This window comes from Lissotriton helveticus (assembly GCF_964261635.1).
Source record: "Lissotriton helveticus chromosome 1_1 unlocalized genomic scaffold, aLisHel1.1 SUPER_1_unloc_58, whole genome shotgun sequence".
Classification (NCBI taxonomy): domain Eukaryota; kingdom Metazoa; phylum Chordata; class Amphibia; order Caudata; family Salamandridae; genus Lissotriton; species Lissotriton helveticus.
Window position 1 is genome coordinate 1,203,960 of NW_027611701.1, and position 22,498 is coordinate 1,226,457.

The 22,498-nt window shown below is 47.1% G+C and overlaps 1 protein-coding gene across 1 annotated transcript in view; it reads left to right on the forward strand.

Moving 5' to 3' along the window:
* The window catches only part of LOC144806261 (uncharacterized), a 380,563-nt gene that overhangs the window by 269,206 nt on the left and 88,859 nt on the right, over window positions 1-22,498 (forward strand). The window contains 1 exon segment of the mRNA XM_078672655.1: window positions 2,901-4,574. Within this exon segment, the coding sequence (XP_078528781.1) occupies window positions 2,901-4,574 (1,674 nt within the window).

Genomic DNA, 22,498 nt, shown 5'->3' on the forward strand with positions numbered 1-22,498 from the left:
CCCATAGTTTGAGGCTTGGAGGGCTAGGTTCTAGGCTAAATTTAATTTAGAGTATAGTTTGTATGCATTAAAAGGTAGGCGTAAGCGAAAGCTGGGCGTACAAATTTGGGGTCCTGTTTTATCTTATTTGGATTTTTGAATGGCAATTTTTTTTTGTTGTGTTTAATTCTATGTACTAAAGTTGGGCATACCAGAAGAAGTCGATCTGCTATGGAACTGTCCGAGTTAAATGTATATGCTTAAATGTGGTGTGATGGTTAAGACGCATGTACTCACTATACTTTAATTTGTTTGTACTCTTGTGAGTTGAATACTCATGTATTGCTAATAAAAAACAAAAAACAAAAAAAATAAACATAGGTGTGTCAGCAGGACGCCACTCCACTGACCATGATGCAAAGATCTCATCAGGCTATTGATCCTTCCAACAGGGTGCATTGCCACCACCGCTCAAGCTGTTAAACCCATGATAGTCCTCTGGCTTAAATAAGGGAACACTTGGTGTGACCCTCCAGGTCACAGGACCGGTCCAAGACCGCTCATAGTCCCTTGTTAGAAGTTGCACAGTGCTGGAGTGGCAGAAAAATCTCATGTTATTGTTTTTTTTAAAACTTTGTGGTATATTTACCCCAGCAACATCCAGTCACAAGTTTGACGCCATGGACAGGGGAGTTGCCACGAGGAACAGATTCTTCTGCCTGTCAAACCACATGCCATTCCCTATTTCATAGTGTTTTTCTGCTTTTATTTACCACTTGTTTTAAGCAGGTGGTAGATAAATGCATGTGGTTGGTTGGGCGATGAGTGAAGCAGGGGAGGGGAGGGTAAAGAAATGTCTAACAAAGGGAAGAATTGTGTGTTTCTCCCAGTTTGTATAAAAACAGCATAAGTCTTGGCTGCTTCTGCTGCACCCAGAGTCTTGTGCGTCTTTTCAGTCTTATTTTCCTGTCTGGAAAAAAATGGTATCCTGTTTTTTTGCACCCGGTACATCCAGGTGCAGAAAAACCTAACAACTGATAATCAGGTGGAATAAAATGAGCACATGAAAGTACTCCTTAATTTCATTGCCCTTGATTCATACTCTGGACATAGTTGAGGGATATGTGTAGGCATAGTCCTCGCAGCACACAATAGATTTGTGTGCGGCAGAGACCAGAACTCAAAAGTCAGGATACCAGATACAAGTAGGTGGTAACTCAGGGCAGGGGAAACGCCTGTTGTCCGTGGAGGGGAAATTCCCGTCCCAGAAATCTACATTAAAAATTAATTAATAGTATCCTTTTTTAAATATCTGTTTGGTGCCAGTGCATATGACTTTAATTTCTGCCTTTGGGATTCAATGTTACAAGTCCATAGGGTGCATGTATCCTTTGTGAGCTTAATAAAATGTTGAAAATTCTATAAATCCTCACTCCTACATCCAAGTACTCTCAGGCTACAATTCTACACTCTGCTCTGTATGAAAACCAGCTCAACATTTTCAAAATTCAGCAACTCTGCATTGATTTGGCTTGTAATTTATATTTTGGGAAATTTTCATGTATTAACTATTTAATTTTAATACTATAGGTGATTGAAATTACTGACGAAGAAAGCAAGATTTAGCACCAGGCAACTGAAGTCTGTGCCATAAGAAGGATTATTTTGAAAAACTGAAGGACATCCAGCATTCTATGTTTAAACAATTTCCAAAATCTAAGTGTGTCGAGGAAGTGGGAGCTGAGGAAAGTACTATACTGTAAGTGAAGTCTCTAATTTAGCATTTCATTAACCCAGAGCAAAGCCATATCTGTGTACAGAATAACCTTCATCTAAAACATCATGTAATTCTAGAGAGGAAGCACACACTGCATAAAAAGAAAGTTATAACAAAAGGTTGCTTCTGCAGACCATCAAAGAAAAGACGCTGAGAGAAGACTCCGAAGCTGACACGTTAACAACTGAAAGATTGGAAAATCACCTTTGTTCAACAACTGTTTTTAACCAGTTACACAAGTTTGAGACTATCTGACTCTGGGTAGAAAACCACGACCCACTCTGCTCACTCTTGCGAAAACCTTAAAAATTCACCACTTTATTGTGTTCATAACCATCTCAGATTGTTTATTTTTTATTGTGTACTGTTCTGTAATTCTATGTAAATCGCCTCAACAGTATCTGCTGTGAATGAGTGATATGTAAAACTGTTAAATATAAAAATGGATTAAATGAGCACAGTTGCGCTATAGGTAATGTAAATAAATCCTCGTCTTCAGAACTACAAACCTTAACCTTACACCAAACATAGAAAGGGTAAAAGGAACTGATGTTCTGAGACTCGTGATCCACAATAGTACTGTGCACGTTCTAACGCCCTCAGTTACTGCCATTACGTCAGTGCAAAAAGGTACTTATCAGTTTAATTAATAAATATCAGACTAACACCTTATCACTGCATTGCTAAGAACCTTTACAAATAGATTTGAGAAAATCTTCAGTCACAAAATAAGTTGCTGCCGGATAGGCTATAACCTAAAGACTATTATCTGCTAGAAATATTTCGACAGGTGTTACAGGGCTGCTTCCAGACATAGTTTGCTCAATTCAAGTGTTAAAAAGAGTACACACAATTTCTTTTAGAGATAAATGCTGAACATTATCTAAACAAGCCTAACTCTAAAATCGGGTTCACTCTTACTGTGGCATATAAGCAAGAGAAAACTAAACGTAGAGATATTAACTCTAGGAATACACCTTATAAAAACACGGACTGTGAGAACAAATTCAGTGTTCAAAACCGCCTCAATCAAGGCAAAATAACCTAAGTCGGGGGAAAAAGTTACATGTGCCAAAAAAGATACAGCCATAAATCTTATCTCACAGAATTTGACACAATGCACACTGGGGGAAACCACTCTCAGTGCAAAGTATGCCAAAAAAGTTTCAGGCGTAAATCTTATCTCACTGTGCATATGAGAATCCACACTGGAGAAAAACCTTATCAGTGCTCTGAATGCCAGAAAAGGTTTAATGTCAAAGCGAGTCTATATCTACATGCATTAACCCACTCTGGGGAAAAACCTTACCAGTGCGCTGAATGCCCGAAAAGTTTCGCCCGTAAATCGAAACTCGCTGAACATATGAGAATCCACTCTGGAGAAAAACCTTATCAGTGCGCTGAATGCCAGAAATGTTTCAGTGACAGAAGAGGACTTACTATACATACAAGGACCCACACTGGGGAAAAACCTTACCAGTGCTCTGAATGCCAGAAATTTTTCAGTGACAAAAGAAGACTTACTGAACATACAAAGATCCACACTGGGGCAAAACGTTATCAGTGCTCTGAATGCCAGAAATGTTTCAATGACAAAAACAGTCTCACTCATCATATAAGAACCCACACTGGGGAAAAACCTTATCAGTGCTCTGAATGCCAGAAATGTTTCAGTGAAAAAAAGAGTCTCACTCGGCATACAAGAACCCACACTGGGGAAAAACCTTATCAGTGCTCTGAATGCCAGAAATGTTTCAATGACAAAAACAGTCTCACTCATCATATAAGAACCCACACTGGGGAAAAACCTTATCAGTGCTCTGAATGCCAGAAATGTTTCAATGACAAAAACAGTCTCACTCATCATATAAGAACCCACACTGGGGAGAAACCTTATCAGTGCTCTGAATGCCAGGAAAGGTTTTGTAACAAACGACGTCTTTCTCAACATGCAATAACCCATTCTGTGGAACAACCTTATCAATGCTCTGAATGCCAGAAATGTTTCAGTGTAAAAAGTAGACTCACACGGCACATACGAATCCACACTGGGGAAAAACCTTATCAGTGCTCTGAATGCCAGAAATGTTTCAGTGTAAAAAGTAGACTCACACGGCACATAAGAATCCACACTGGGGAAAAACCTTATCCGTGCTCTGAATGCCAGAAATGTTTCAGTTTAAAAAGTAGACTCACACAGCATACAAAGATCCACACTGGGGAAAAACCTTATCAGTGCTCTGAATGCCAGAAATGTTTCACTGACAAAAGAACTCTTTCTCAACATACAATAACCCACACTGGGGAAAAACCTTATCCATGCTCTGAATGTCAGAAATGTTTCAGAGACAAACTCAGTCTCACTCAGCATATAAGAACCCACACTGGGGAAAACCCTTATCAGTGCTCTAAATGCCCAAAAGATTTCAAACTTAAATCACTTCTAACTGCACATGTGAGAGTCCACACTGGCGAAAAACCTTATCAGTGCTCTGAATGCCCAAAAGATTTCACACTTAAATCACTTCTAACTGGGCATGTGAGATTCCACACTGGGGAAAAACCTTATCAGTGCACTGAATGTGACAAATGTTTTAGGGTAAAAAGCAATCTCACTCAGCATATAAGAACCCACACTGGGGAAAAACCTTATCAGTGCTCTGAATGCCAAAAATGTTTCGGGCAAAAAAACAGTCTCATTAATCATATAAGAACCCACACTGGGGAAAAACCATATCAGTGCTCTGAATGCCAAAAATATTTCTGCCAAAAAAACAGTCTCATTAATCATATAAGAACCCACACTGGGGAAAAACCATATAGGTGCTGGAATGCCAGATATGTTTCAGTAAAAAAGGCAGTCTCACTTACCATATAAGAACCCACACTGGGGAAATACCTTATCAGTGCTCCAAATGCCAAAAATGTTTCAGCCTTAAATGTAATCTCACTAAACATATGAGAATCCATACTGGAGAAGACAATTATCAGTGCTCTAATTGTCAGAAAAGATTCAGAGGTAGAGATAATTTCAAGCGCCATAAGAAAACACACCATCAAAATATTTTAGTGCCAGAAAAGCATCAGTTTTAAACACAATCTCCCTCTACATGAGCAGACACACACAGGGGAAAAACATTACCAATGCTGTGAATGCCAGAAATTCCTATCTGATAGGCACAGCCTCACTAATCATAAGCGATTCTCCATACTGATGAAAAACTTTATGAGTGTTCTGAATGCCAGAAGAGCTGCAGAGAAAAACGCTATCTCACCATGAGAAACTCCACACTGGAGAAAATCCTTATGCCAAAAAAGCTAGTATCTGAAAGACAGAATCTGAAAGAAACACGTTAGTGTTAGATTCCTTACCTTAGAATTACCCCCAGGCGTCAGACTGGATACGGAAAGTTTTTCGTCAGCAGTACCCCTGCGCCTCGGTAGGCGTCGTCTGCAGCTCCGTGTCCGTCGTCGGTGTCGTGATCGCCGGAATGATGTCGCTGGAGTAATTAGACGCCGCTCTCGTGCGCTGACGTCAGTTCTTCTTTTTTCCGCGCCAGCTAGCGCAGATCCGGGAAGAGCACGTACCTTTAGTCATTTTTTTACTAACTTTTTGGACATTTTTGTCTATCTTTGTCGAGTCGACTCGACTCCTGGTGCCAGTAGGGATGCCCGGTTTCAAGCTGTGTGACGCCTATCACCGACTGATGTCTGTTACCGACCCCCTCCACCGGTGTTCCTACTGTTTGGGGGCGACTGCCGGGCCTTGACGTCGAAGGCTAGGCGGGAGCGTTACCGTAAGCTCCTCGAGCTCCGGCAGTCGACTCTGTGCCGCTTGAGGTCCCAGTCGGGGAGGAAGTCGAGGAACTGGTCGCGGAGCCGCAGTCATCACCGATCATCCGGATCCAAGTCCTCGCACTCAGGTAAGCCGAGGCCTGTCAAAAAGAAGCAGTGAGGACTCCCCTCGCCACTCACGCGGCTCAGGAGTCGCATCCTGTCCCACACCCTCTGGTCCCTGGACTGAATGCGACTCCGGGCGATATTAGAGACTTCCTCGTAGCCAAGAGGACTCTCTTCCCGCCGTCGACACCTGCCGGCGTGGCTTCGGGCCCGCGGGTCCGACTGGGAGTCCTAACTTGCTGGCGGCTTCGGCCCCGGTGCCGTCAGCAACTTCGGTCTCGGCGTGCAGGACCCCGTGGGATCCAGGCCTGGATCCCGGTCAACGCCAGTTGACCTTATGACTCCTCCGCTGGTGCTGACCCCGGCACCATCCTCGGACAACACCGTCTCTGGTTTTAGCCCCAGTCCCGGTTCGGCGTCGGAGCAGTGCCGTCCCCGATGTCGATGGGTGAGCCCTTCACCTATGACCCGGCTCTGTCATTTATGCAAGTGTGGCTCACTGGTTAGAGGAGGCAGACCCTGAAGCAGAGGTCAGACCCGGGACCAGGGTTCAATTCCCGACGCGGCAGGGTCTTGAGCCCAAATGTCCACGGACTCGACAATTCTCGCTTCGGTGCCTACTCGAATCACGGGTTCACACTCTGCAACTCTGGGCAATAGCTTGCTTAATCTCCACTACGGCCTCCCAGCGGCGGGATGCCTGGCTTTCACCTTGGGGATGCCCAGTAGGGATTATCTCACAGGGAAAAGCCAGGACGGGTTCCCAAAGCAAGCGCCTTGAGACCTATCGGTGATAAGGCGCTATATAAGAACCTTTGACATTTGACATGCCTGTTAATCAGGACACGGATCAAGGGGAGGACTGGGAGGGGTCTGAGGACCCTCTGGCACAGCAGTGCCAGTTAAGTCAGGACTGGGATGATGAGCTGGGGGGTGCCAGTGGTCTAGCCACTTCGCCTGACACTGGTTTTCTCTCTCCTCCCTCCGTGACTACGGAGGAGGGGGCTACTTATGCTGTGGTGTTGCGCAGGGCGGCCAAGGCCCTAGCCCTTGAGCTCCCTGCAGCAGCGGGAGGACTAACTTCTTCACCGAGGTGCTTCAACCGCCAGTCGTATATATATATGGGGGGGTTTACCCAAAAATAGTCACTGGGACCTGGGTTGAATGAGTACTGAGAGAAAGGGGTCCAAGTGTGGAAGCAACAATGATTTTACCATTTCACACAAAAAAAATTCAAAAACAACAAATGAATCCACATTGTTTTAATTCACAATGAGGATGGGTATAACGAATATACAAAGTATCGTAGGTTGTACAGTGCCCAAGGGGGGAAGGAGGAAGTGATTGAGTGAAGATGGTGTGGTACGGGAGTTGTGACAGTAAAATCAACCTGAGTAACAAAATTACATTTGTATGTTAATTCAAATACAAAAATAGGACCAATGGTTCAATGCAGCAGTATATACATGTCATACTCCAGAAGTGCAATTAATGTCAAATTAGGTATGGAGTTGACAAATATCGGGACAGTTGTCGACGTTTCGACCCTCAATGTAACGCAGGGATTAGTGCAGCCCTTGCAGCAGGGTCTTCATCAGGACATGGAACTGGGCGGGCAACCTAATGAATATATATAAGTTCTATTAATAGTTCAGGCCCCAGTCCCTTTCTTTAATTATCAAAACTACGGCTACCAGCAACATCAATATAACCCTTTTTTAGGACAATGCCAAGCACCATGGCGTCCATCCCGTGGCAGAGGCAACAACTGGCGAGGTGGCCAGCAACGCGGCCAACAGAATACGAACAATTGGGACGGAGGACGAGGCCAGGCCCCGAAGCAAGTGCACTTTCAACCGGAACAGCATGGGGAGAGGGTAACCCGCAACAAAACCTACCGATGGTAGACACTCCTGAGATCCTGAGCCCCATTATCAACATATCTCAACACAACTTGAACGAGGATGAAATCAAAGTTCTAAACAAAGGGTTATCATATGTACCGACCCACAGACCTGATAACTTTACAATACGAACTGAACTCTTCAAGTTCTTTCGAAAAATACGGCTGAAATATTTTTTTCGCAATTCTGATGCACAGTCCAACCCTTCATTGACAGGATTACGAACACCATCTACCTTTGTACCGCACGCCAGTGCCATGTCACACAAAATACTGGCCTATGAGACCGTTGTTTGGAGAGATGTACAACAAATTCTGGATACAAAATCATTCACAAAGTACAACATCAGTAAAACTGAAAAGTTGGCCCTGCAATCACTCGCCCGCAACAACGATGTGGTGATTAAGCCAGCGGATAAAGGTGGCGCAATTGTGATCCAAGACATGTCCGACTACGAGTCAGAGATCTTGCGCCAATTAAACGATGGGACCAGTTACCAACTACTAAGATCGGATCCATCAAAAGCCACCGCCATCTAAATTCAGCAGCTGACGCAAGCTGGCCTGGACCAGGGTTTTCTGTCCGAACACGAATTTTTATATCATAATCAAAAACATCCACGACTGGCAACCATTTATACTATACCCAAAATACACAAAAGCATGGACCACCCCCCGGGACGCCCCATAGTCTCTGGCTGTGGGTCCATACTGGAAACACTTGGGAAGTATATCGATTTCTTCATTAAACCTCTCGCAGAGTCTACTCAATCATACCTGCGTGACACCATGCACACTATAAACATTGTCGAGAATCGATCCTTCGACCCACAGTGTCAAGTACTAGCTACATGCGATGTGGTATCGCTCTACACCTGCATCCCTCAACAGGAAGCTTTAGCTGTGATAACCAGGTGTCTAAACCAACGACCTGCTCCAGTGCAAGTTCCAACAGAGTTCATTGTAGCTCTTCTGACGATTGCAATGACAAAAAACCTTTTTATATTTAAAAATCAATTCTATCTTCAGATCTCTGGCGTAGCGATGGGGGCTCCCTTCGCCCCAGACGTGGCAATTCTATACATGGCGGCATTTGAAGATGATACTGTACTAAACAACTCCAATCCATTCAGAGACCAACTCAGTCTCTGGATGCGATATATTGACGACATACTGTTAATCTGGAGTGGCGACACTGAGGTATTATCATCGTTCTTCATATGGTTGAATCAACAATCACCCCATCTCAAATTCACAAGCCAATCGGACAACAAAACTATCAATTTTCTGGACATTACCATCTACGAGGAGTCTGGAACCTTATTCACCACACTCTATCGCAAACCTGCTGAGAGGAATTCACTGTTACAATATACCAGCCATCATCCTCGCGCACTCCGTGACAACTTGCCATTCGGACAGTTCCTCCGTATCCGGAGGAACTGTTCCAACAAAGATCACTATTTCAAGGAATCTGAGGACCTTGCGAACCGTCTTCAAGAACGGGGCTATCCTAGACGGCTAGTCAAGAAGTCAAGGAAACGTGCCTGGTTTTATCTAAGAGATGAACTACTCACTCCAAAAGACAGGACAGAGGAACAAAATAACAGGATTGTGTGTGTGACAACGTTTTCGACTAAAAGCAATCAAATCAAACGCATTGTAAACCAACATTGGCAATTGATATCCGACGATGTCAATCAAATGGCTACACCATTACATGCTTTCAAAAAAGCCAAAAGTGTGAAGGATTATGTAGTGCGGTCCTTTCTACCAAGTCCTGATGACCCCACCATTACCTCATTATGGAATCTTCCACCAGTTGTTGGCCACTTCAGGTGTGGCCACTGCAAGGCCTGTGACACCACCATACCAACAAAGGAATTCGTACATCTCCAACACAGAATCAAACTCAAATTCCACAGCAATTGCAATACATCTAACATCATCTATGCGATAGTATGTCCATGCAAATTGATTTATATTGGCCAAACCCAACAAAAGGCTAAAGTAAGAATTCTCCAACATATGAGCAGGATCAGATGTGAGGTCCAAGGCGCCCCACTTGTAGACCATTTCAAACTCGCGTCACACCCCCCAGATAGTCTCCGGTGGGTGGTACTAGAAAAGGCAGTTTTGGGAACACGAGGTGGTAACATTGCTAGTATTCTAAATGTACGCGAAGTAAAGTGGATGCTTCTTTTTAATTCTATCCATAATGGACTCAACGAACAGGATATCTCTTTTTCCCAGTTAGCAATATTACCCTAATATGTTCCTATGTAACTGACTACCCTGGGGTGGTAGCATAATCCTGAACTGATCTGACTCAGAACTGGCCTATACCCTCATGTGAGAGGTACGCCAAAAATAGCTAAAATCGGTTAGAATGAGTTAGATCCTTAAAGATGCTCCTCTTTGATTGGTTGTTACGCACTGCAATGGCTTCACCAATGTGTCTGGGGAATTCTATATCTAATCCTTTTTGCAATTATTGTCTGTGGTTTTTCTATGTCTGATTAATCATCATTTCATCATGTCAATGACCTTTTCGGCTATTATAGAGCACTTCAAACGAACTCCATTAATTGCCGCTAAAGTATTATAATCGTACTAAACGCGCAGTCTTTTTTCAATGTCTATTCATGACCCATAGTCACGTGACACCGTTCCCTAGGTTACTAACCTAACCAGGAAGCTCGTCTTGCGATTGCAGACGCAGACACGAGCGGGAGTACATGCCCGATTAAGTCGGCGTTCGGTGAGTTCCATCCGCCCTGCCACTCCAACTTTTGAGATCGTGATCTCCGATGAGATCCTCCATTCACGATCATTTTTTAACTTATTGCCTCACAGATACCACGGAGTGATCCCCTTCAGACCACCTCTGGACTTATTGCCGAGCTACCGCATTAGGTAAGCGCCCTTTTCTCCACACGTCTCCGGTGTTGAGTCACTCCCACGGGACGGTGCTCGGTGAGCCTCATCCGCCCTGCCACTGCAGTCTTTGAGATCGTGATCCCCGATGAGATCCTCTATTCACGATCATTTTTTAACTTATTGCTTCACAGATACTACGGAGTGATCCCCTTAAGACCACCTCTGGACTTTTTGCCGAGCTACCGCATTACGTAGGTAAGCGCATGTTTCTCCACACGTCTCTGGTGCCGGATCACTCCAACGAGACGTTGCTCTGTAAAGTCTAACTCAATGTCTTGTTCCAGATACGGCCAAATCCACCGCCTGCGGGCCGGTCTCGACCTCCACCGCTCTCTCAATTTCACAAAGTGAGTACACAACGCTTGTGTATATGATGACCGGTAATCCATTTTGAGCCTCTGAAAAGAATAACAGTATGTTTATTCTGCTGCTCTCAGAACCTTCGGTTCCCACAATTCTAATTTAATTTGTCTCCCACCCTTAGTAATGAATATGACCCACGGCGACGAAAGCCCCTCACAGGAAGAGCAATAATCATAACGGTATGCTCTTTGTTGATGTGTGCTTTTTGTTACAACTCACAATTAAGTTGTGTCCCACGATTATTTTGAACTATTAATAGAACTTATATATATATTAGTTAGGTTGCCCGCCCAGTTCCATGTCCTGATGAAGACCCTGCTGCAAGGGCTGCACTAATCCCTGCGTTACATTGAGGGTCGAAACATCGACAACTGTCCCGATATTTGTCAACTCCATACCTAATTTGACATTATTTGCACTTCTGGAGTATGACATGTATATACTGCTGCATTGAACCATTGGTCCTATTTTTGTATTTGAATTAACATACAAATGTAATTTTGTTACTCAGGTTGATTTTACTGTCACAACTCCCGTACCACACCATCCTCACTCAATTACTTCCTCCTTCCCCCCTTGGGCACTGTACAACCTACGATACTTTGTATATTCGTTATACCCATCCTCATTGTGAATTAAAACAATGTGGATTCATTTGTTGTTTTTGAATTTTTTTTTTAGTGAAATGATAAAATCATTGTTGCTTCCACACTGGGACCCCTTTCTCTCAGTACTCAACCGCCAGTCAGCTCTACGAAGCCTCTGCTGCCGTTTACTGAGGCCCTCACTGACTTTCTGATGGGCACTTGGTCCAAGCCCTCCACAGTTCTCCCTGTGGATCAGTACGTGAACCGACGCCAACGCCCGGCTTCGGGCGACCCCTGCTTTCTGTCCACCCACTCCACCCCCGAGAGTCTGGTTATCCAGGCCTCCACGTCCCAGACCGCATTCCCGACCGCTCTGCCATATCAGGAATCCAAAAGGCTAGATTAGTTTGGCAAGAAACTGTTCTTCTCGGTCAGCCTAGGATTGCGGTCCATTAACACTTCATGCCTTTTGGGCTGTTACACCCACTCTCTGCGGGATACGGTGGCGGACGTGCTGCCCCAGTGTCCGGCGGAGGCCCAGACACGGCTCACCCAGGCTGTCGCTGACGGCCGAGACGCAGCACGGTATTCCATCCGATGTGGACTTGACACCACGGACTCGCTGGGCAGAGCAAATTCAACGACTGTGGCGATTACTCGTCACGCCTGGCTGAGGTCCGCCAGTTTTTCAGGGGATGTCCAGAACATACTCATGGACATGCCCTTTGATGGCCGTCTCCTCTTTGGCGACAAAGCAGATAGCGAGCTTGAGCGCTTTAAGGACTTCAGGGCTATGGCCAAGTCCTTGGGCCTGTCGGGCCAGCGCCAGCAAGCTTCTGCTTTTCGTCTCTTTCGTGGCCACGGAAGGGGCACCCCCACACATTTGTACAGCCTCAACACGGTCGCGGACGTGCTGCCCGCCGTGGCGGAGCAGGGGGTCAGAGAGCCGGTCAGTCCACATCAGCTCCCGCAGCTTCTGCCTCAAAGCCTTCCTAGTCCGAGCTTTCAGGCTCATTCCACGCCAGTCGGAGGCAGGGTTTGCCATCACGTACTCCACTGGCGTTCCATCACTTCGGACAGGTGGGTGCTGCAAATCATCTGAAGGGGCTACTCCCTCCCCTTTGAGGCGACACCTCCAGCCATGCCACCACAGTACCATGTCGGGGGATCACTTGCAACTTCTGCGAGAGGAAGTTACGGCCCTCTTGGCCAAGGGGGCCATTGAGCGCGTTCCTAGTCCAGAAGTAGGACGTGGTTGTTATTCCCACTCCTTTCTGGTTCCAAAGAAGGGTAAAGGGGGCCTGTGCTCTATCTTGGACCTCAGGAGCGTCAACGGCTTCCTCCTGAAGGAGAAGTTCAAGATGCTGACTTTAGCTCAGGTTCTGGCTGCCGTAGACCCTGGAGACTGGATGGTAGCGTTGGACTTGCAGGACACCTATTTCCATATTCATGTCCTGCTGGCCCACCGGCGTTACATGCAGTTCATGGTAGGCCACGAGCACTTTCAGTTTACCAGTGCCCCCCGGGTGTTCACTAAAGTGATGGCAGTGGTTGCAGCTCATCTGCGCAGATTAGGGGTTCCAGTCTTCCCCTATCTCGACCACTGGTTGTTGAAGGCGGGCTCGCCCCAGACAGTCGTCTTCCACCTCCAGAGTACGGCCGGTCTCCTGCACTCGCTGGGGTTCTCCATCAACGTGCCGAAGTCACACCTGAGTCCCTCTCAGAAGATCCTCTTCATCGGAGCGGTTCTACACTCGCGCAGTTTTGGGTGTATCCTCCCGAGCAGCGGGTTTGGGATATTCAGGATCTGTTTCCAATCTTTCAGCCTTTATCCAGAGTTTCGGTCAGAATGACCCTGCGGCTCCTGGGGCTGATGGCCTCCTGCATCCTGCTGGTACATCACGCCAGGTGGCGGATGCGGGCTCTCCAGTGGGACCAGAAGTTCCAGTGGGCACAGCATCAGGGCAACCTGACTGACCACGTCCTGATCTCGAAGGGCACTGCGAGACAGCTGCAGTGGTGGCTCATCGACCGCGATTGGGTCAGTGGCAGATCCCTCTCCCTTCCCCAACCGGAGCACACAGTGGTGACGGGTGCGTCCCTCCTAGGATGGGGTGGCCACATGGGACAGGCGGAGATCCGAGGCCTCTGGTCTCCGGCTCCATATCAACCTTCTGGAGCTGCGGGCGATCCGACTTGCACTGAAGGCATTCCTTCCCTCTGTCCGGGGAACTGTAGTGCAGGTGTTCAGGGACAACACCACCGCCATGTGGTACTGCAACAAACAAGGGGGGGTGGGGTTGTGGACCCTCTGTCAGGAGGCTCTGCGCCTCTGGACATGGCTGGAATATCAGGGCATCACCCTGGTGGTTCAACACCTGGCAGGTTCGCCGAACACCAGGGCGGACGAACTCAGCCGCCGGTGCATGATCGATCACGAATGGCGTCTGTACTCGGACGTGGCGCAAGGTCTCTTTCAGCAGTGGGGAGAGCCTTGGTTAGATCTATTCGCCACCGAAGAGAACGTGCAATGTCTTCAGTTCTACGCATTGGAACTTCCAAGGCGGCACTCGCTCGGCGACGCTTTTCGTCGCGAGTGGAGTTGCGGTCTGTTGTACGCCTTTCTGCCTATCCCACTTCTGCCCAGAGTGCTGAAGAAGATCAGGTGCGACCGGGCCCAAGTCATCCTTGTGGCTCCGGATTGGGCACGAAGATACTGGTATCTCGAGCTACTCAGAATGTGAATCGATCCCCCGATTCGACTGCGTCTTCAGGAGGACCTTCTGTCATAGCAGCAGGGAACGGTCCTCCACCCGAACCTGTCCAGCCTCCACCTCCATGCGTGGAGATTGAGCAGCGACAGTTGAGGCCATTTGACTTGCCTCCTGAAGTCTGTGATGCTATTCTGCCAGACAGGCGTCCCCCCACAAAAACGGTATATGCCTGCAGGTGGAACAAATTTGTGGCATGATGCACAGCAAAGGCTGTGGATCCTCTCTCTGCCCCTCTTTCAGAGGTTTTCCTCTTTCTTCTTTCTGTCGCCCAGCAGGGCTCTGTCCTGGGCGCTATCAAGAGCTATCTTTCGGCCATTTCAGCCTTCTTGTGGCTTCCTGGTCAGCCTTCTATTTTCAAGTTCCTTGTTGTAAATAGATTCTTGAAAGGCATCACGCACATGTTTCCTCCTGTTCCTTTCGTGATGCCTCAGTGGGACTTGAATCTTTGAGCCACTTCATAATTGCCCTCTCCGTCTTCTGACCCTAAAGACTGCTTTCCTGGTTACCATCAACTCGGCCAGAAGAGTGAGTGAGCTCCAGGCTCTTAGCCTGCTTTCCTCTCTGTCCATCCGGACAAAGTTGTTCTGAGGACTTGTCCTTCTTTTCTACCCAAGGTGGTTACTGCCTTTCACATCGGACAGACCATTACCATGCCCACCATCTTTCCGCCTCCACATCCCTCGAAAGAGGAAGAGAGGCTCCACCGTCTGGACCTAAAACATGCGTTCTCCTTTTACCTGAACCGCACACAACAGTTCCAGGTGGACGACCAACTCTTTGTTGGCTACGTGGGAGCTAAGAAGGGACAGGCAGTGCACAAGCGGACCATCTCTCGTGGGTCGTTTTGTGCATCAAGATATGTTATTCCTTGGCTAAAAAGGAACCTCTTGTGGGGCTGCGCGCCCATTCCACTCAGGCTACAGCGGCTACTACTGGTTTGAGACGGGGAGTCCCTTGCTGGACATTTGTCAGGCAGCTACGTGGGCCTCGCTGCACACGTTTGCCAAGCATTACTGCCTGGAGAGCCAAGGCCGGAGAGACTTATTCTTTGGCCGTTCTGTTCTCCAGGACTTCCTGGTGTGATTTTGGTTTGCAGACCCACCACCGGGGTTGGTATTGCTGGGGTATCTATTCTAAGGTAAGGAATCTAACACTAACGTGTTTCTTTCAGATGCACAATTTACTTACCATCGGTAATGATATATCTGTAAGAAACATTAGTTCGTGTTAGATTCCTTACCGCCCCACCCGTCCTCCCCGTTTCTGCGAACCGATATCTAGGGTTCAGGAATTTCCCTGTCAGGGCCCTAGTTTCATCGTACCAGTGTCTGTTTCTTGCATGGCTCTGCGTTCCTGGCGCGGAAAGCTATGTACAGAACTGACATCAGCGAGGGTGGCGTCTAAGTACTCCAGTGACGTCATTTGGTGATCACAATGACGGACGCGGAGCCGCAGACGATGCCTACCGACACGCAGGGGTACTGCTCATGAAAGTCAAACTCCACCAAGCAGTTCCAGCGCCTGTTCGTCGTACCAAACAACTGCAGCCAATGAATCCTGGGCTGGCTGTCAAACAAGTTCAAGTGTGACTCCTGATGAGACCATCGCCATTGACTGTCTTGTCTGTGAGAAGCTGCTCCAGCCCTCCTGTGATGGTGGGCCGGAAGACCTTCACCGCCAAGTGAAATGCTCGCAACTCCAACAGCTTGATGTGGAGTTGGGTATCTGCCGCTGACGAGGGTTCCCTAATCTCTGTCTCCCATATGGCCTTCCCATCCCATTCCAGAAGAGATACATGCGTCCCTGTGCCAGAAGTAGGTCGTGGTTGCTATTCCCACTACTTCTTGGTACCCAAGAAGGACAACGGCCTGCGTCCTATCTTAGACCTCAGGGACATCAACCGGTTTCCCCAGAAGGAGAAGTTCAAGATGTTAACCTTGGCTCAGGTCTTGTCTGCCCTCGACCCTGGAGATTTGATGGTAGCGTTGGACTTGCAGGACGCTTACTTTCACACCCCCGTCTTGCCTGCCCACTGGCGCTACCTACGGTTCATGGTAGGCCACAAGCTTTTTCAGTTTACCACGCTCCCCTTTGGCCTTACCAGCGCCCCTAGGGTGTTCACGAAAGTGATGGCGGTGGTCGCAGCTCATGTGCGCAGATCAGGGGTTCCAGTTTCCCCTATCTCGATGACTGGCTGTTGAAGGCAGGCTCGCCCAGGCTGTCGTCTCCCACCTCCAGACTTCAGCGGACTTCCTGCATTTGCTAGGGTTCACAGTTAACGTGCAGAAGTCGCACCTGATTCCCTCCCATAAGTCCTTTGAATCGGAGCGGTTCTGGCACAGCGCAGTTTTGGGTCTATCCTCCGGAGCAGCGAGTCCAGGATATTCAGACTATGATACCGAAGTTTCAGCATCCATCCCGGTTTTCTGTGAGAATGACCTTGAGGCTGCTGGACCTCATGGCCTCCTGCATCCTGCTTGTGGATCATGCCAGATGGCATATACGGGCTCTGCAGTGGGACCTGAAGTTCCAGTGGGCGCAGCACCAGGGGAATCTTTCCGATGACGTTCAGATCTCGGAGGGGACTGCAAGTCAGTTGCAGTGATGGCTCACGAACCAGGATTGAGTCAACGGCAGATCCCTCTCCCTTCCTCAACCTGAGTTCACAGTAGTGACGTATGCTTCACTCCTGGGACGGTGCGGGCATTTGGGAGAGGCGGAGATCAGAGACCTCTGGTCTCCGGCGGAGTCCAGGCACCACATCAACCTTCTGGAGCTCTGGGCGATTCATCTTGCACTGAAGGCATTCCTTCCTTCCTTCTGTTAAAGTAAGAGTTGTGCAGGTGTTCACGTACAACACCACCGCCATGTGGTACTGCAACAAACAGGGCAGGGTGGGGTCGGGGACCCTATGTCAAGAGGCTCTTCACCTTTGGACATGGCTGGAACATCAGGGCATATCTCTGGTGGTTCAACAACTAGCAGGTTCACTGAACACCAGGACGGACAAACTCAGCCGCCGGTGCATGATGGATCACAAATGGCATATTTACTCGAAGATGGTGCAAGGTCTCTTTCAACAGTGGGGAGAGCCTTGGTTAGATCTATTCGCCACCGAAGAGAACATGCAATGTCAGCAGTTCTGCGTGTTAGAGTTTCCAAGGCGGCTCTCACTCGGCTACCCTTTCCGTTGCGAGTGGAGTTGCGGCCTCCTGTACGCCTTTCCGCCTGTACCACTTCTGCCAAGATTGCTGAAGAAGATCAAATGCGACCGGTCCCAAGTCTTTCTTGTGGCTCCTGACTGGGCACGAAGAGTCTGGTACCCCGAGCTCTTGAGCATGGCCATCGATCCTATTGTTATCAGATTTCTGAAGTGCATTACTCATCTCTTACCTCCTTCTCCTTTCGTAATGCCCCAGTGGGACTTGAATCTTGTCCTCGCTTATCTTATGTGTGCTCCGTTTGAGCCCCTACATAATTGTCCTCTTTGCCTCGTTTGAAGACTGCTTTTTTACTTGCCATCACCTCTGCTCCCAGGGTGAGTGAGCTTCAGGTTTATCTTCCAGACCTCCCTTTCTTGCTGTCCATCCGGATAAAGTGGTCCTCCGTATAAGCCCTCTTTTCTGCCCAAAGTGATTGCCTCTTTCCACATAGGTCTGACCATCACATTTCCTACCTTCTTCCCGCCCACTCCACCCTTCCAAAGAGGAGGGGAGGTTCCACTGTCTGGACCCAAAACGTGCGCTCTCTTTATACCTTGACCACACTAAACACTTCCGGGTGGACTATCAACTCTTTGCTGATTATGTGGACACCAAGAAGGGTCGGACAGTGCACAAAGGTACCATCTCTCAATGGGTCGTCCTATACATTAGGATCTGTTATTTGGCTAGAAAGGAACCGCCAGTAGGACTGCGCACCCACTCTACCAGGGCGATGGCAGCCACTACTGCTTTGGGACGTGGAGTTCCGCTGGTTGACACCTGTCACACAGCCACGTGGGCATCCCTGCACAAATTTACTATGCATTACTGCCTGGACAGCCAAGTCCGGAGATATGGCTATTTTAGCTGTTCTGTTCTCCAGGACTTCTTTGGGTGAACTTAGTTCCCCGGCCCTGCCTACAGGGTTGGTATTGCTGGGGTATTTATTCTAGGGTAAGGAATCTATAACCAATAGTCTCTTTCAGATGAACAAGTTACTTACCATCGGTAACGATGTATATGTAAGAGACATATATTAGTTATAGATTCCTTACTGCCCCACCAATCCTCCCCATTCTGCACACTGACTTCTAGGGATAGGGATTCCCTTGCAGGGCCCTAGTTTTGTGCACCAATGGTCAGTGTCATGCATGGGTCTGCGCTTCTGGCATTGACATTGTGTCAGAACTGAGATTAGCGCTCTGGAGCGGAGTCTAAGTAGACACTGCGGCGTCATCCCGGCGACCACGGCGCTGATGACGGACCCGGAGTCGACCGATGCCACCTACCGACACGCAGGGGTACTGCTAAGAAAGGTAAAGAATCTATAAATAATTTATGTCTCTTACAGATACATCGTTACCGAAGTAAAGTAACTCGTTCTTTTTGTGCCTGCCAGGTATGGTGCATCAGTTGAGGGCAGATAATGAACAACATTAAGATATAAAAAAAACTGGGTGGGTGCCAGTGCACAGCCTTGGCAAACACCTTAATTGATAAGAAATCGTTCAGTCACCTGGCCCTGGGTTCTCCAGAGAACCTGGGCATAATCGTGGATATCTTCTTCCTAAAGCCTGTCTGAAAGGAGGATACGTTGGCCTTAGCAGCAGTCCATTCCTCAATCTTGCTCAAGATCAGTTGGGCAGAATTTGTTTTTGCACAGTTGATCAAGCTGATCAGCCTGTAATTGGCTGGATGGAATCTCTCCCCCTTCTTATATAACGGGACGACTTCCGCTCCCTTCCAAGAGTCTGGTACTGGGGCACCACTGATAATGACATTAGTTAAGAAAAGGTTATACTAAGACAATTTATCTCTTTCTAGCAGAAGGATATAGGCTGGAATGCTGGTTAATCCTGGAGCTCTACCTCTGGTTATTACATCCAGAGCTGAGGATGTCGGCCAGGTTAAGGAAAGGGCCAAGTATAGCTATAAAGTTGTCTGTTTGCACGGTCCCCAGCACAGTGTCCGGCTCATTAAATGGAGTTATTGAATAAAGATTGTAGAAATGATCAACCCAGGTCTGGGGAGAAATGTTATTTTGCAGAGGTGAAGCAGAGACCTCTCTCCCCTCCACTTTACAAGTGCCCGAAACCTGGTGGAGTTCTTAAGAGAGCAAGCCAATTTGAGTTCCTGCCATCTTTCTTCCTCCCATTCTTTCGTAGCCCGAGCCTGGGCCCTTTTGTACCTCTCTCCACCCAGACTGATTTCTGTAATGTCCTTTGTGCAAAGTGCCTTACTCAGATATCTACTTGATAGTCTGAATTCCTTATTAAACCAATTGTTTACTTTAGGAAAATTTTATTTGCGCAGTTAATAGGGACTATAAGGTAGGACAATATTTTCTTGGAGTTGTTGTGGAAGAAGTCATTGGCATGCCACACGTTTTTGCAAATCGATTTTCCGAAGGTAGTGATAGATTGATCTTCACGTCGCCAGATGACCAAAATATCATTGATACACACATATAACTGAAATCCCAATTGGCACAGACAAACCATGGGAACAAAAGCAGTGATTGGGATAGGACCGGGCCTGAACACCATTTTCCCTTGTCCATGTAGGATAGTCCCAAATCTCGATTGGTTGATATAGGAACAAGGGAGTTGTCCCTTCTCTGGCGGAGGCGGCCCCATTAGACTTGACCTTTTCCACGTGAGCAATTCTTCAGGGTGTGTGGTGCAGTGCCACAGGTCACCTAACATACAAGAGAATACGTATGGCTAACCATATAGAACTGTGGCTTCTGATAACCAGGTGCCTTAGAATATGTGCCAGGGACACTGCGTGTTCTTTCCTATATTTTCATATATATATTTTTTTATTGTCCTCTCATAAGCTCAGAAGAAGATTACCACCACCAGATACCTGTAATACCGTTGGGCATGGTCCAAACATCATACACTTATCCATACAAGATTGGGCACTCTGATTCAGGTGCACTGACTTCTCTATACCCTTAGACATATGGGGCTGACCGCTTGCAACAGGATACATGCGTAGTACAAGGGACATGGTTTACACACCCATCACTCATTTCTACTATGAGCAATCTGATTTTCGGGTGGGCTGATTTTCCTAATGGGTCTTCTGCCCTTGGGTTTATGGCGCTGACCCATTAAAAACACATGCCAGTACATCGTGGCATTTGCATTTAACTTCGATGGAGGCCCGTCGTTAGTGATTCTATTCCACGTGAAGAACCCTGCTGCATGTGACAGAGGCACGAAAGCCTTCAGCATTTAGTGCGTGTTCATTCAGATTCATGCTGCTGGCATGGGACTACATTTCCCAAGTACACATGGTCACGTGACTGCATCAGAGTGATTCGATTATACAACCTGAGTGAGTAGCCACACACCAAATTCGGCTTTAGCTAGCCCCGGAACCTCTATTCAAATTACTCTGGGCACCGTCCTTCATCTGCAGTGGTATAACGGATTGCTGGCTTCCCGTATATAGGTATGGGTCTCTGACCCTACGTTTGTTATATCTGTAATTGTTTCTGCACCGAAGCAGCATGTTCCTTGTATGCAGAAATGGGTCCCTGAACCTACCTTTTTGTTTAACTTGAATCTTTTGTGCCTTGAGCGCGTCTTTTCTTTTTTTCTTGTTATGAAAACGGAAAAGAATGTTGCATTTGTGTTAAAGATATGGAAGTGTCAAAGCACACTCTCTCATGTCGTAGGAAAGCTCTCAGTGCACATGTTGTGGTATGAGAGAAAGGGTTAACCCAAAGGAGTCACTGGGACCTGGGTATTTCCTTTCAACGCTCAGTGCACATGTGGCAGGTGTTTTGTCTTGAAAACAAAGCACGCTGCCCCCATGCTGAGGTCAACAATTTTAAGCGAATTTCCTCCACTGCATCGCAGCCTTGTTATTGCAGTGCACATCAAACACGTCTGCTGTTTTGTCTGCTGTTTTCAACTTGAAGAATGCTGCATCTATGTTTAAACTAGGCAGTGTTATCATGTGCCTTACCTCTGCATATTTTGATGGGGCAGTTGCTTCTGATTTTCCCCATAACACCACATTTGCTATGGAAGTTACTGCACTAGGTTCTGCCTTTGTTCCCCCTGTGCTGCCTTAACACACGCCTGTTATGAAGCACGAGCCATCAAATGCATTGATACACAAACTTCAAGGCAGACACACGACTGCCTCTATGGTCCTAGTGTGTCTCCCCCTAGTGTTCAACACCATTACGCTGTCCGCTTGTCTCGATAGACCTTGGTGACATCTGAATACATGCTTGGGGAACCTATTAGGGACTTCACACGAAAATACCTGATTCACTATCGCAGACACCGCCTATGAGTATTTGGATGGTTTTTAATCTACATGGGCACACTTTATCTTTACACTTGTTTGTAAAAAGCCTAGAACACTTACAGCCTTCCAAAAGACTTATTTTCTTACCATGCTCCCCTTCCTATAATTATTTGATAGGGCGGAGAGTCACCCTGAGCCGCATGCCACGGTGAGTTGAGGTACATTTCCCAACGTCAGATGATTAACCCTTGTACAGTATATTGTTATTGTAGTGAATCTTGTTGTCTAAAAAAATCTTCACCTATACTAAGAATAGCAGACATTGACTATACAGTTTATGGTAGTCCCGTTCAGATGGTTTTGTATGTCCTGGACTGAATAGCTTTGAAATGTAACGCTTGCACAGTTGTTCAAATGTCTGACCTAGATTTTTTCTTATATTTCCTATGTATGTATTCTTTTAGGTACCACTAGTAAATTCACCACTCTATGTAGATTAATATGATCACTGGATGGTTTTGTACATTAAAAACTTCTGTATACTTATATTGGTTCGTACACCATTTTCCGGTCTCGCCTGAGCCAGCGTGCATGCGCTGCTCTGCAAGGCTTTTAGTAAGGGCTTTAAATTCTGAACACACGCCCGTGCGTGCACTTTTTGTTTTTTCATCACTAGGTATCGGCCTATACATTTGTCTTTCTAAGAAAGACAGCATACAATTGGCCAAAGGGCGGTGCATGTACCGCCTTCTCTCACCCCTGGACTAGGCAGCTCAGGAGCGAGCAGCAGCGCCATCTTT